We start from the raw sequence: 14,039 nt of genomic DNA, 5'->3' as shown, positions 1-14,039 counted from the left end.
TGATTCCTTTTAAAATTCATTTTTGTCAGAAAATATTTCTGAGAGTGGCTCCCACGCTGAAAGATGCTGTATTTCTCTTCCCACTTGGGTGATCGTTTCTAAGCCTTGACATCTGGCAGTTCGAGAATGGCTTCAAAGCCAGAGGGAGCAAGAAAGAGGCGTTGGGGGATGGCCCAGGCCACGCTGGACATCCTCAGAGCTCTGGAGGCTCCACAGCCATGGCAAGAACTTTCTCTGTGGGCTTTGGGGTTGCTGTGAAGTCATCAGTTAAAGTTCCCTCAGAAATTAGGAGAGATGGTTTATATTTCACATTGAGGGCTAAAGGCATACTCTGAACTCCAGCCCCTCTCACTTCCCTTGCTTCCTTTGGAGTTTGGGCTCTGGGTTGATTTCAGTGACTATGGAGGAATGGGGGGAAAACAGAGCTCTTTCCCTCTCTTCAGCTCCTAAGTGGGCAGGGAACACACAGAATTGAGTTTGCTGAGCAGGCTTATTAGCATTCTGGACATTGAAGACCTAGAATGTGCCTGGAGCTTTAAAAGCTCTTACAAAATCTCTTAAATCCTGGCAGTGATCGTCAAACCTTAACAGCTCCAAATATTCCTGTTGCAAAATGCAAACCCATCTCCCGCCACTCAAAGAAAGAATTGCTGTCCTCCCAGCAGTGCTTAGTCGCTCAGTCATGTCCAACTCTTTGTGACCCCATGGACTGTAGCCCACCAGGCTCCCCTGCCCATGAGGATTCTTCAGGCAAGAATACTGGAGTGGGTTGCCATGCCCGCCTCCAAGGGATCTTCCCAATCCAGGGATTGAGCCCTGGTCTCCCACATTGCAGGCAGATTCTTTACCATCTGAGCCACCAGGGAAGCCCAGCCTCCCAGCAGACCCCATCTCATTAACAGCCCTGCCCAAGCTCATCCTCACAAAGGGTGACCTGGATGGAGAAGAGATAGTCAGAGGTGCCAAATGTCTGACACCTACTATGTGCTGGTTACTGTGCCAAGTGCGTTATACTTTCTAACTCATTAAGCCCTCATCACAAGCCTCTTGCCCTGTTCTCAGGGGGTTTACAGGAGTATAGGGAGCAAAGTCAGAAACCTTGCCAGTTGAGAGCAGTTTATTTCAATAGCTTGAAACAGCTACAGAAGACACACCCCAAAGTGGCAAGTCAATTCATTCATTTAATTGACAATATCTGGGCCATCCCCCTGTTGACAGGCCCAGGCTGGGGGTTGGGCACCCTAAGACAGATGTGTCAGGCTGATGTCTTTTAAATTCACCATCTCCTTGTAATTGTAATTTAACAATGAATAAGGAGATAAAAGGGACAGGACAACTAAATGCAACGAATGATTCTTGGCTGGGCTGTTTTGCTAGAAAGGACATTTTGAAACTGTGGGTGATCCTTGAATGGGATTAATTCATGGCAGTAGTGCCACAGAATCTGGTTTAATGGCTGCACTGTGGTACGTACAGGAGAATGACCCCATTGCCCATTTGTTAGGAAATGCACACTAAAGTAATTAGGGGTGACTGGGCATCAGGTTGGCAACTTACTCAAATGGGTCAGGAAAAACATTCTTCGTACCCGTACTCACAAACTTTCTGGAAGTTCATTGTTTTTAGAATAAATGTTTTTATTTTAAAATTTTTAAATAATGTTATGTATTTATTTATGGCTATGCTGAATTCTGGTCGCTCTGAGGGCTTTTCTCTGGCTGTGTCTGGCAGGGGCTACTCTCTAGCTGCCATGTGCCGGCTTCTCGTGGTGGCGGCTTCTCTTGTGGAACATGGGCTCTAGGCGCTTCGTCTCTGTGGTTGCAGCACACGGGCTGGGTTGTTTCAGCTCCTGGGCTCTGGAGCCCAGGCTCAGTAGTTGTGGTGCACGAGCTTAGTTGCTCCACGGTGTGTGGGATCTTCCTGGATTAGGGATTGAACGCATGTCTTCTGCATTGGCAAATGGATTCTTTACCACTGAGCCACCAGGGAAGCCCTAAAAAAATTTTTAAGGTTAAAAAAAAAATAAATGAAATAGAAAGTCCTTGCCACATTTGTCTGGGTGAAGGAAGAGAGCACTTCCATTCAAGGTGGTGCCCAGGCCTGTTACACCAATACACCAAGAGTGGGGACCAGTTCCCCTAGCTCCCGCTATGCACCATGCCCAGGGTGAGGCGCTGTGCTCTTGTCCTTTCCTTTAATCTTCTCTGGGAACTTGGGGGTTGTTGCTCCATTTTACAAGTGAAGAAACAAGTGCTCCCAGTGCCAGACAGAGGCACAGACAAAGTTGGCAGAGTTGGAGCTTGAAATCAGGGACTTTGAATTCCTGGAGATCCCCCAGAGGGCATATGCCAGAAGAGGGGGGTCGATGGCCCTGAAGAGCGTGAGAAGGGGAATATGGCTGGCAGGGTCCACGTTGAGATGGGCAGGTGTGAGAGCAGAAAAGGCGTCTTGGTGGCAGGGCAGCCCCTTTCAGTTCAGTTCAGTTCAGTCGCTCAGATGTGTTGACCCTGCAACCCCATGGACTGCAGCATGTCAGGCCTCTGTCCGTCACCAGCTCCCAGAGCCAACACAGATGCATGTCCATCGAGTCGGCGATGCCATCCAACCATCTTATCCTCTGCCGTCCCCTTCTCCTCCTGTCTTCAATCTTTCTCAGCATCAGGGTCTTTTCAAATGAGTCGGCTCTTCGCATCAGGTGGCCAAAGTACTGAAGTTTCAGCTTCGGCATCAGTCCTTCCAATGAATATTCAGGACTGATCTCCCTTAGGATGGACTTGTTGGATCTCCTTGCAGTCCAAGCAACTCTCAAGAGTCTTCTCCAATACCACAGTTCAAAAGCATCAATTCTTCAGTGCTCAGCGTTCTTCACAGTCCAACTCTCACATCCGTACATGACCACTGGAAAATCCATAGCTTTGACTAGACAGACCATTGTTGGCAAAGTAATGTCTGCTTTTTAATATGCTGTCTAGTTAGGTCATAACTTTTCTTCCAAGGAGCAAGCATGAAAATAAAAGATTTTCATGGCTGCAGTCACTATCAACAGTGATTTTGGAGTCCCCCAAAATTAAGTCTCTCACTGTTTCCACTGTTTCCCCATCTATTTCCCATGAAGTGATGGGACCAGATGCCGTGATCCTAGTTTTCTGAATGTCGAGTTTTGAGCCAACTTTTTCACTCTCCTCTCTCACTTTCATCAAGAGGCTCTTTAGTTCTTCTTCACTTTCTGCCATAAGGGTGGTGTCATCCGCATATCTGAGGTTATTGATATTTCTCCCGGCAATCTTCATTCCAGCTTGTGCTTCATCCAGCCCAGCATTTCTCATGATGTACTCTGCATATAAGTTAAATAATCAAGGTGACAATATATAGCCTTGATGTACTCCTTTCCCTATTTTGAAGCAACGTGTTGTTCCATGTCTAGTTCTAACTGTTGCTTCCTGACCTGCATACAGATTTCTCAAGAGGCAGGTCAGGTGGTCTGGTATTCCCATCTCTTTCAGAATTTTCCACAGTTTATTGTGATCCACACAGTCAAAGGCTTTGGCATAGTCAATAAAGCAAAAATAGATGTTTTTCTGGAACTCTCTTGCTTTTTCCATGATCCAGTGGATTTTGGCAATTTGATCTCTGGTTCCTCTGCCTTTTCTAAAACCAGCTTGAACATCAGGAAGTTCACAGTTCACATATTGCTGAAGTCTGGCTTGGAGAATTTTGAGCATTGCTTTACTAGCATGTGAGATGAGTACAATTGTGTGGTGTTTGAGCATTCTTTGGCATTGCCTTTCTTTGGGATTGGAATGAAAACTGACCTTTTCCAGTCCTGTGGCCACTGCTGAGTTTTCCAAATGTGCTGGCATATTGAGTGCAGCACTTTAACAGCATCATCTTTTAGGATTTGAAATAGCTCCACTGGAATTCCATCACCTCCACTAGCTTTGTTCATAGTGATGCTTCCTAAGGCCCTAAGGCAGCCCCTTAGGTGGGTGCAGACGTCATGGTGGGAGAAATGGGCATCGGTGACCTGAAAAGTGGTCAGAGCCAGAGTAAGAGTCTTTGGACTGGGTAAGCCTGGGAGGCAAGAGACCCTCTCCTTCTTCATACTTTCAGTGACCTTTCAGTATGAAGCTCCACATACAAGCTTTTGTGCTGTGCTTGTCCAGACAAGCCTCTTTCCCTCTGAGCCTCCTTTCTTAGTCTCCTTTTTTCTGAAGTAGATGGCATCAACCTTAAATGGAATAAACCTAACATAGCAAAGGGACAGAATAGAAGCTCAATAAATGTGGCTAAGAGATAAGACAATTTTCAGTTTCTAGCTGCCTGAGTCCAACTCCCAGATTTGCCATTTACCAGCTGTGTGTCTTTGGACAAGTAACTTACCTGCTCTGTATTTCTATTTCTTCCTCCTTAAAATGGGGATGATAATAGCTCCTACCCAGTTCCCACATGAGTGGGTACAGTCGTGTCTGACTCTTTATGACCCCGTGGACTGTCTGCTCCTCCCTCCATGGAATTCTCTAGGCGAGAGTGCTGGAGTGGATTGCCATTCCCTTCTCCAGGGTATCTTCACAACCTAGAGATCGAACCCAGGTCTCCTGCATTGCAGGCAGATTCTTTATTCTCTGAGCCACCAGGGAAGTCTAAAGAGCACATGAGTTGGGACAGATAAAGAGCTTAGCGCAGCACCTGGCCACATGACACACCTTCAGTAAACAGTAGCTACAACTCTATTTCATCTTTCGTGTTGCCTGGTAAGTAAGTAGCAATTTCTCATTAAATAAGGACTTAAGGTTTTTTTGTCCCTAACGTCCAGTGGCACAGGCAGCAAGCACTGGTTCTATAGGAACTAAAAGGAGATCATGGGAAGGTCAAGAGGTCAAAGATGGGACAATTCAGGTGGAGAGGCAGGGAAAGGGGTCCTCAGAGGCCTAATTTTGGGGACAGTGCAAAGCTTAGATGGGAACCAGGTGGGGAAAGGGGGAAGAGAGCTGGGGGTAGGGGTGTTGCTAGGAGATAAGGACATCTCGAGGGGGCCCGAGCATGTTGACCATGTAACCACAGAACTCTGGGTGAGTGATCTGCTTTCTAGGCCTGGGAAAGAAGGGATGTCTGGGCCTCCCTGGTCAGCCTAAAGAGTTTGTATGAGGATTGAAACAGGATACAGAGGTGAGAGCATTTAAAACCACCAACACTCCACCCCGATATGCCACCAGGCAGCCTCGCCCCACATGAAGGACGGCTAGGTATGCTGTTGTGTGTGGCTCCCAATGCAGCAGTCAGTCTGGCTTTGATTTTAAGGGTTCTTCTCGTTAACTCTGCAACTCCAATAAATGAAAATTCCTATAAAATGCACTCTCAACACTCCCCCATTCTTTCCATTCCCTTGTGATATTATTCCTATCACAGCTGTCGTGTTAGTGCTTACCACTTACAGTTTTATTGTATCTTAGCATGTTATAGAATGCTTTTTAAACATCACATGTTCTGTTGACCAAAAAAAAGTGCTAAGATGCAGCCGCAGGCCTCTAGCATGTTCCTGTGGGCTTGGGAAAACTAGGGCTGCACAAGCCACATGAGGCAGCAAATGACAGCATCCTCTTCATTCCTGACCCAGCTGAGTAGCACCATTCCCCTCTCTCCAGACCTCCCAGCCTGTCCTCTTTTATACCTCTATGCTTTTACCTGGTCTCTCTGCCTAGAACACGTCTCAACTCACATCACATAAAACTCCTATTCACCCTTCAAAACCCCATTTCCGGTATCCTCCCTTTAAAGCTTTTCAAACAATGGCCTGGCTTCTGTCCTTGTGCATGTGACAATTACTGCATATGTTACACTCTACTACAGTTATTCATGTATTTAAACCTCCAGATGTCAAGCCTTCCTCCACTTTCAGGGCTGTCTTTGGCCTTGGCTTAGAGCTCTTTGTCCTGGACTCTCAGTATCCCCAAAGTCTGATCAGAGGGCCTGGAAGAGAATAAGAGCTTCATAAGTATGTCTGCAATAAACCTAGTTAAAGCTTGGTCCTATGTCCAGAGGTTCCATGGTAGAAGACTTTCAGTTCATCATTTTTTTTCCAGAAATAGACATTAGAAGAAAATGTATTTTTCCACTGACTATCAAAGGAGATTATGAGGAGAAGTTTGAGGGTTTAAAGACATTCCATAGCCCCTGCCCCACCTGTTTCTTAGAGGATACACCCTAGGCCAGCTGCTCTAACTTTTATCATGACCTGCAATGAGGAGTACTTTTTGCATTGACGCAGGATGAACACCTACATCGGAAAGAGAGCTTTCATGGAACAGTATTCACCCCTTACTATGGGCATGCCTCTCTGTTTTGTTCTTTTCTTTCCCTTTCTGTTCTTTATCGTTGGTCACCACCCAATGAATTGATTCCGTAAGTCTTTAGGCTGTTGCACCCACAGTTTGAAAAACACTGCTCTGAGCCTTCAGTTTCCCCTAATATGACCAGAGAAAGCTTCTCAGAGGAGCTCAGGGCCCCGAAGGGCAGCTCCGGGGCAGGCATCCGGGACTGTGCATGGGGTGGATGGGAGAGATGTGATGACAGGCTCTCACAAGACTCTAACCCTCCTTCCTCTTCTTGCAGCGGAGCCCCTGCCGCTGATGGACCTGTGCCGGAGATGCATCCGCCTGGCTCTGGGCCGCCAGCGCCTGCAGGACATCAGCTCCCTGCCTCTGCCTCAGTCTCTCAAGAACTATCTGCAGTACCAGTGAGCCGGGGGCAGTGGGGACACCCACAGCCTGGGCCTGTCCCTTGTCGGTCACACAGTACATCAGGAAGGAGTCTCCCTCCCCACCCTGGTTCGCCGGGACATTCAGTTCTTTGAAAGGCCAAGGCGTCTTCCCTAGTTTGGAAACACAGTGTCTGTTGCCAAAAGGATTTGCTGCCTTGGAAGCCACCCTCCCAAGTCAGACACCTCTTTGGAAGCCAGGAAGAGCCCGGAGCCTGCGCCGGGTTGGAGATCCTGCCCCGCTGAGCAGGACACAGCGGCCACCGATATTGATCCGCGAGCCTGTTTCCTTATTCAAGAGAATGAATAAAACATTTGGGCACTTTGTGTTGTGGCCCCGCTGCAGACAGGGCCGGGGAAAATTGGCCCGCTCTGGGGAGAACTTTGCCTCTGAATAATGAATGGCGAAAGCAGCTTGATGCGTGCCCTTTGGGCCCCCGCCCCTCCCAGAGCAGCAGGATTGTCGGGACACTTTCGGACTCTCTGCCCCTTTGAAAGACTTGTGACCCAGGGATGCCCAGCTATGGAATTGGCGAGCGGACAAAGCAGTGTTGAGACTCGTCCCAGCTTACCTCTCTGAATAGTGTTTACCTCCCCTCTCATGCGCTCCCCTTCCCCACCCTGACCCGCAGTCTCTGGATGCTCCGGGCACCTTTCTTCAGGGAAGCTGAGTCTGACAAGTTCACCCCAGGGAATGAGTGTCTCCTTTATTATTGTTGTTATTTTAAGTAGCGATGCATTTTAAGAGAGCAGTGTGGTGAGGGCAGTACTTAGTCCACAGGTGCTAATGGGGGGCTTGGGGGCCTTGTGACACCCGAGGGGGTGATGTCCTTGGCTGGGGAGCCTTCCCGGGGGGCTGAGGGTCTCCAGGCAACTGTCCATTCAGGATGCAGCCTGGCTGCCACAAAGCTTTATTTGAGCGAATTATTTTTTCACTTGAGGAGACTCACGCGAGTTTGCTTCTGTTTCACATGTGTGTGTGTCTGTGTGTGTGTGTGCGCGCGCGCGTGCATGAATGACGTGCTGTGTATTTATCAGCTTGGGGCCACGGGGCAGCCTTGTAAGTGGAAGGGTGGACATGGGGCACGTTCTCCACTGGCCTGGCCTGTCCTCGCTGGGGACCCATGCCGCTGCCGCCGCAGCTGCCACACCACAGGGCATCTCTTGTGTTCCCAGCACTCCCTGCCCAGACTGATTTTTAACTGGAAATTGTCGCAACAGTGGGACACCAGAGCCCCAGACGGCACTGCCTCCTGCCACCTTAATGTGAACTGACTGATGAATGAAGAGCATTTCTAATAAAGTCTGTCGTTCAGTCCTTCCTCTGTTTATTCACTGCTCTTTGGGGAGGGGCTGGGAGAGCGTCTTCTGTCGGCTTAGCTGCCAAACCCTGAGAAGGCAGGCCTGTGTTTCCCTCTCCAGGCACGTCCCATCTCTTCTGTCTGGTTGTCCCCATGTGAGCCCAGACTAGGCATTTTACAAAGGCCTGCCCCAGCCAAGAGAACGGGCCTGGAACTGGGGGCCATATAAGGCTAACTACCATGGTGGAAAAACAGGCCAAATTATGGATGCCAGCACTGTGATATCCATGGGATGGCTCTTCAAGAGACACAGGTGGAGCAGGATAAAACCGAAGGGCCAACAGTTTCAAAGTGACCCAAAAGTGGGATTGGATGCAACTTTGGCAGGACATGCCATCAACAAGGAGCGGTGCAGATCGCCAAAGGGTGAGTGTGTGAGTCAGCCAGGCTCAGAGTTGGAAGGAAGTCAGGAGCCAGTTCAGGCTGGGGTCTAGGCCAGGACTGGTGCAGTATCCATTCAGCAGTACAGGCCATCAACACGCACTCTGCCAGCCTCTGAGGACCGTGAACTCAAGCAGATCTATTCCCAGTGGAGTCATTCATGGCACAGCCTAATGAAGGAAGAGGGAGCGCTTGAAGGGATTGGGGCAGATAGAGCCTGAAGGAAGGGCTTCCTGGAAGAGGCACTCCACACCTGTTTCTTTAGGGAAGACAACCCTGGTGAGGACAGACCGAAAGAGCCAGATGTGCTGCACCCACCCCCAGGGGCCGGGTCCCCCAGCACTCTGACCCCAGGCCAGGACTCAGCCTCAGGCAGGTCTGGGTTGCAGAAGGCAGGTGCTGCCTCAGGCTTTGGGGTCAGAGGCCTGGGTTTGAATCCAGATTTATATATGCCATGACCTTGGATAAGTCACCCCCTTCTCTACACAATATATGGGCTGGACTAGGTTACCGGAGGGTAAGGACCCTTTTCTCAACTCATAAGTTCCCAGTTTCAGCACCAGCTCTCTAGCTTGACTGTATCCTGCTCATGTAATTCCTTTCCCTCAGCAGTCCTCATTGCACATTCTCCAGGATCACCCTCCCCAAAGAGCTCTGAGCCACTCTCTTCCATGAAGCCCTCCTAAACCCACCCACCAAAGTCCACGTGCTCTGAGAGTCAGTTCCTTGTCTCCTGGGCTGACAATTCATCTCCTGGCACCTAGGACCCCTGCCCAAGCATGTGAACTGGAGCCCCTCTCTGCCCTATGACCTCATTTGCTTTCGGTCCATGAGCCTTGGAATGGTAAGGCCTGAGCTTGCTCCTTCCCACACAGAGCTGGGACCAAACACATGGACTCAGCAAAGGCCTGGTGGCGGGTAGAGGGGTCCCATCTACAGTTAGGGTGCCCATGGAACCTGCAAGCAGAATCTGGGGAGGGGAGGCAGGCGGGTGGCAGGGAGGAATTCCTGGATCCTCTGGAACCTCACGCCTCTGAGCCCCGGCCATTCTGCAGGCATTGTTGGGCATCAGCATGCACCCAGCACTGCCTGGGGACAGGAGGGAGGTGTGGGCTGTCTGATGGAGCTCACATTTTAAGGAAAAGGTGATGACGCAGAAGCAAAACAATTGAGATGACGTCAGAGGGAAAAGAGGAGCTAGGCCAAGGGCACCAGAGTGGGGAACAGAGGGATCCCATTGCTGAGGGCAACCAAGGAAGGCCTCTGGAGAGATGCTGAGTTCTGGAAAAACACAAGGGAGCCAAACAAGTGATAGGGAGTGGGTGGTGGGGCCCCTCTCGATGAGGGGAACTTCCGGCTGCCCCGTTCTGCTCCAAGCGAGAGCTTCTGCACTGCTGTGAGCCGAGCTGAGGTCGGGAGCCCCTGTTCTGTTCTCTGCCCCAGGTTCCCATTCAGATCGCCTGTGTATGTGCGACACACGTCCAGGCTTCCTTGTGTGTTGGTAACTCCTACACACACACCTGGACTTCTCTGGTGGCTTAGAAGTAAAGAATGTGCCTGCCAAGCAGGAGATCCCTGGGTCAGGAAGATCTCCTGGAGAAGGAAATGGCAACCCACTCCATTATTCTTGCCTGGGAAATCCATGGACAAAGGAGCCTGGGGGGCTACTGGGCCTGTGGTCGCAAGAGTTGGACATGACTTAGTTACTGACCAACCAACCAACACACACACACACACACACAAACACACACACGACAGCCTTTCCCTAGTGGACACCCTGGGTACCCCCTTACCACCCAGGGCCAGTGTCCATCATCACCCAGCCCCTGGCCTTCTTACCTCTGGCATGTTCTCTGAGGTTCCTGACAGACTACTCAAACAGTCCTACTAATCACTTTTTAATTCTCTGCAAAATAGCATATGGTGGGCCGGTTTCCCCACAGACCCGAGCCCTGCTGAGTGCCCTCTCATCAGCCCCGCCATTCTCTCTTTACCCCCAGTGTCACGTTCCCAATTTCTGGAGCCACCCCTCCTTCCCTTACTTTCTTTCCATCATTCATGGCAGCAGTTGGCTACTTTAGTGGGGGGCTTTCTTTCACCAAAAAACAATGGTGTCATCACCTCACGATGTCACAGCCAAAATGGTAGCAGGCGGCAGGTCGCAGAGTCACATGGCCATTGATCTGTGCCAGGACAGTTTTACCCATTCCCCGGGACCTCGATCCAACCTAAGTCACACCTGTGCCTCAGCAAAGGGGCTAAAGAGCCTGCGTGTTGCTCCCCAGGTCTGCAGTGAGGAGAGAAAATCTCCACTTTTAATCTAAAACACAGAGTTGGTCTGCTGTTCTCTAGTTCTGGGGACCTGGGTCCCATCCCAGTCTGCAGATGGGTTTTGTCATCCTACTTAGAATATGTGTGTGATTTAACGAAATTGAGCACAACTCAGAAAAAAAATCAAGTAATTGAACAGAAAATCCAGATTTCTGACTTCTTAAAAATTAGGGAGGTGTGGTAAGACCAAGCCCACATTCCTTGCTAGTGATGCTGGCAGAGGCTGAGTAGTGACCGCCCCTTGAGAAGGGGCCCCTGTTCTGTGATCCACCCCTCCCAAGACACAGGGGGCCTCTCACTGCCAGCCTCCCTCCTGGGCGTTAACTGTCTGAGTTGGGGTCAAGGCATCTGCATTTGTCTCTCTGGACTATCCCCAGGACATACATCAGTGGGTAAACACACACACACGCACACACATGCACAGTCAAACCAAGGGAGGCTTCACAAAGGGCGTCTGCTGGTTCTGGAATTGACTTTGAAATATCTCACGTTTAGCCACTGATGTCCAAAGAGCTCACAGGCATCAAGAATCTCTCCCCAGACACCAGAGATGCCCTGAGCGTCTCTGGTTAGACAGTGAATTCCTAGAGGACCAGTTCCTTGGGTCCTCCTGTTAATGAGCTGCATTATATGAGTATACAACCCTGGCTGCATGTTAGAATCCTTTGAGGAATACTGTGAAAAGTCACAGGACCCAGGTTCTTCCCCAGACCAATTAAATCAGGACCTCTGGGGGTGGCATCCTAGCTTTGGTAATTTTTAAAGCTCTCCAGGTGAGTCCAGGGTGCAGACAGGGCTGAGCCCACCTGGATGAGGTGCTTGAGTCCATCATCTCAGTGAAGACGGGGTGATGTTAGTGAGCATGTACAGTCTTCCCTTGGTATCCATGAGGGATTTGTTCCAGGATTCCCCAGAGATACCAAACGCCTCAGATGCTCAAGTTCCTTATGGTATAAGATGGCGCAGTGAGGTTAGCCCTCCTATTTGCAGTTCCACATGAGTAGATTCAACCAACTGCAGAAGGATCTGGTTAGTTGGCTTGCAGGCTAAAGAACTCCTAAATACAAAGGGCCAACTGTGTGTTATAGAAGAGAAAAGAGCCGACCCAGCCCACCCAGCGTTCTCCTAGAGGGGAATATTTTGAATGGCGCTTGTCACCAGTGTGCTTAAGTCCAAAGCCAGGGAGTCCTCCTCCTTTTCTCTTCCTTTAGTGATGCTGACCTGGATGTTCTCAAGAACCAGGGAGGAAGGACCAGTCTGTTCTGCCTTGATGCTGCACAGTTCATGACGGATTGATTCCAGCCCTACTTACCCTCCCTGTTCTGTGGAGCCCAAGGTATGTGCAGAATTTCTCCGAGAGTGTTGTCATGACCCGTCAGAATAACTGAAGAATAACTAGTGTGGGACAGACTGAAGATGGTTTGGTTTTGAATGGAAGAATTTGAGATAGTGAGACCTGGCTGTAAGAACAGTGTGTTTCCTAACATTGAGAAACCTTGCTTTCTTACACAAGTTGACACATTTGGCCAATAACAGGGGTGCTCCCTCCATTTTCTTGATGGATTTGGGAGTGAATAAGCCAACTCTGGGGTGGTGACAGTGTCTTCGCTTGTTTTTTCTACCCAGTAAATAGGGCTCTTTTGCTTGAGGAACCCTGGAGTTGCTGAGTGCCCAGCCCACCAGCCCATGTGGGGGGATTCAGGTACATGAGTCCTTTTTCTTCCAGCACAGAGGCCTCAGATACACTCCTTCCAAGCCTGGGGGGTTTTCCATTCAGCAGGGATAATGTGTTGATCATTTGTTGCACAGGGATGGCATTTAAAGGAAAGAGTGGCCATTCAGTCATCACTTTGAGTCAACAAATGGGTCTGTGTCAGGCCTTGTGCCAGACCCAAGGGGTGTCTTGCTCCTGCCACCGAGGGGCACCCCCCACACCCCAGCAGAGGGACTGAGATGCAAATGGGTGGATGCAAAGCCCAGTGCCTGCTGATGGTGTGAGCAAGGGGCCCAGAGGAAAGAAGGCCCAGCAGAAGCAGTGCATGGAGGTGGGAAAGGGCTCAGAGTGTGATAGGGAGCCCCCAGGTGATAGAGGATGAGCTGAGGCGGGAGCAGGAGGCAGGGGGCAGTGATGCAGGATGAAGGCTTGTAAGGCGCACTCAGGAATTAGGGCTTGGAAGGCGTCAGAGTTCCAGGAGGACACAGTCACCACATTCCAAAAGGAAGCTGGGACTTCCCTGGTGGTACAGTGGTAAGAATCCGCCTGCCACTGCAGGGGACACAGTTTCGATCCTGGGTCTGGGAAGATTCCGCATACCGCAGAGCAACTAAACCCACACACCACGACTGCTGAGCCCGAGGTCTAGAGTCGGGGGGCAGCAGCTACTGAAACCTATGTCCTCTACTGCCTGTGCTCCACAGAGAAGCCACGCAAGAAGCCTGTGCATCACACAAAGAGTAGACCCCGCTCACCGCAGCTAGAGAAAGCCCCTGCAAAGCCACGAAGACCCAACACAGCCAGAAATAAATAAATCTTTTTAAGGGAGGATGAAGAGAGTCAATAGAAAGGCATTATACAGAGGTGGGGCAGGGTCGGGAAGCCAGCCATTGAGAGTGAAGCACCCTGGGCTCACATGGGTGGCTGGGGGAGATTGTTATGCCACTCACTCTGGGTGGCTAAGAGAGGAAACAGTAACTGGAAAGGCGGGGATCGGTATCTATAAGAGAACCAGCCAATAGAAGCTATGGCCTTAGATGAAGGAACACTCTGTGCCAACCACAGTCTGGCAGGGAAAGAGCAAGGGCATTAATACTCTGACCCATCTCTTGTCCCTCCTCCAATCTCCATTAGTGTCTGTCCACTGGCTGAAGCCCTGAGGAGCGTAGCAAACAAGGGGATCTGATTGGTCATGTCCATAGAGGTCTGTCAGAGCAGGGCAGAGAAGGAAGAATGTGGATCTATGTGAATCAAGAGAACATTCCATAGACTTGATCCTATAGATCTAAAAAGCTCTTTTCTCAAGCAAAATTGTAAAGATCCAAAAGCTTAGTGAAATAGATAAAAGCCAGTTTGTTCCAAATATATGTGTTGGGGGTGCTTGCAAAGCCCCCCTCCCCCTCCGTGCCTCTCCCACCTGAACATCAAATGCTAAGCAGCTGAAGCATCTCCAAGGAGCCTTAGGCTACCATCAAAATTGTATTTTTCTCAAGTATAA

At 49.9% G+C, this 14,039-nt stretch overlaps 1 protein-coding gene across 1 annotated transcript in view; it reads left to right on the top strand.

Annotated features, from left to right (window-relative positions):
- SPSB4 (splA/ryanodine receptor domain and SOCS box containing 4) overlaps positions 1 to 8,072 on the top strand; it is a 90,388-nt gene extending 82,316 nt beyond the window's left edge. Inside the window, exon 3 of the mRNA XM_069564038.1 lies at positions 6,610 to 8,072. Coding sequence (XP_069420139.1) covers positions 6,610 to 6,737 — 128 coding nt within the window. The 3' untranslated portion in view covers positions 6,738 to 8,072. The remainder of the gene's footprint in view (positions 1 to 6,609) is intronic.
- Positions 8,073 to 14,039: the final 5,967 nt, after the last annotated feature.

The sequence above is a fragment of the Ovis canadensis genome, chromosome 1 (assembly GCF_042477335.2).
Source record: "Ovis canadensis isolate MfBH-ARS-UI-01 breed Bighorn chromosome 1, ARS-UI_OviCan_v2, whole genome shotgun sequence".
In the NCBI taxonomy this organism is placed as follows: domain Eukaryota; kingdom Metazoa; phylum Chordata; class Mammalia; order Artiodactyla; family Bovidae; genus Ovis; species Ovis canadensis.
The sequence above is the reverse complement of the archived record's forward strand: the minus strand, read 5'-3'. Positions and strand labels throughout refer to the sequence as shown.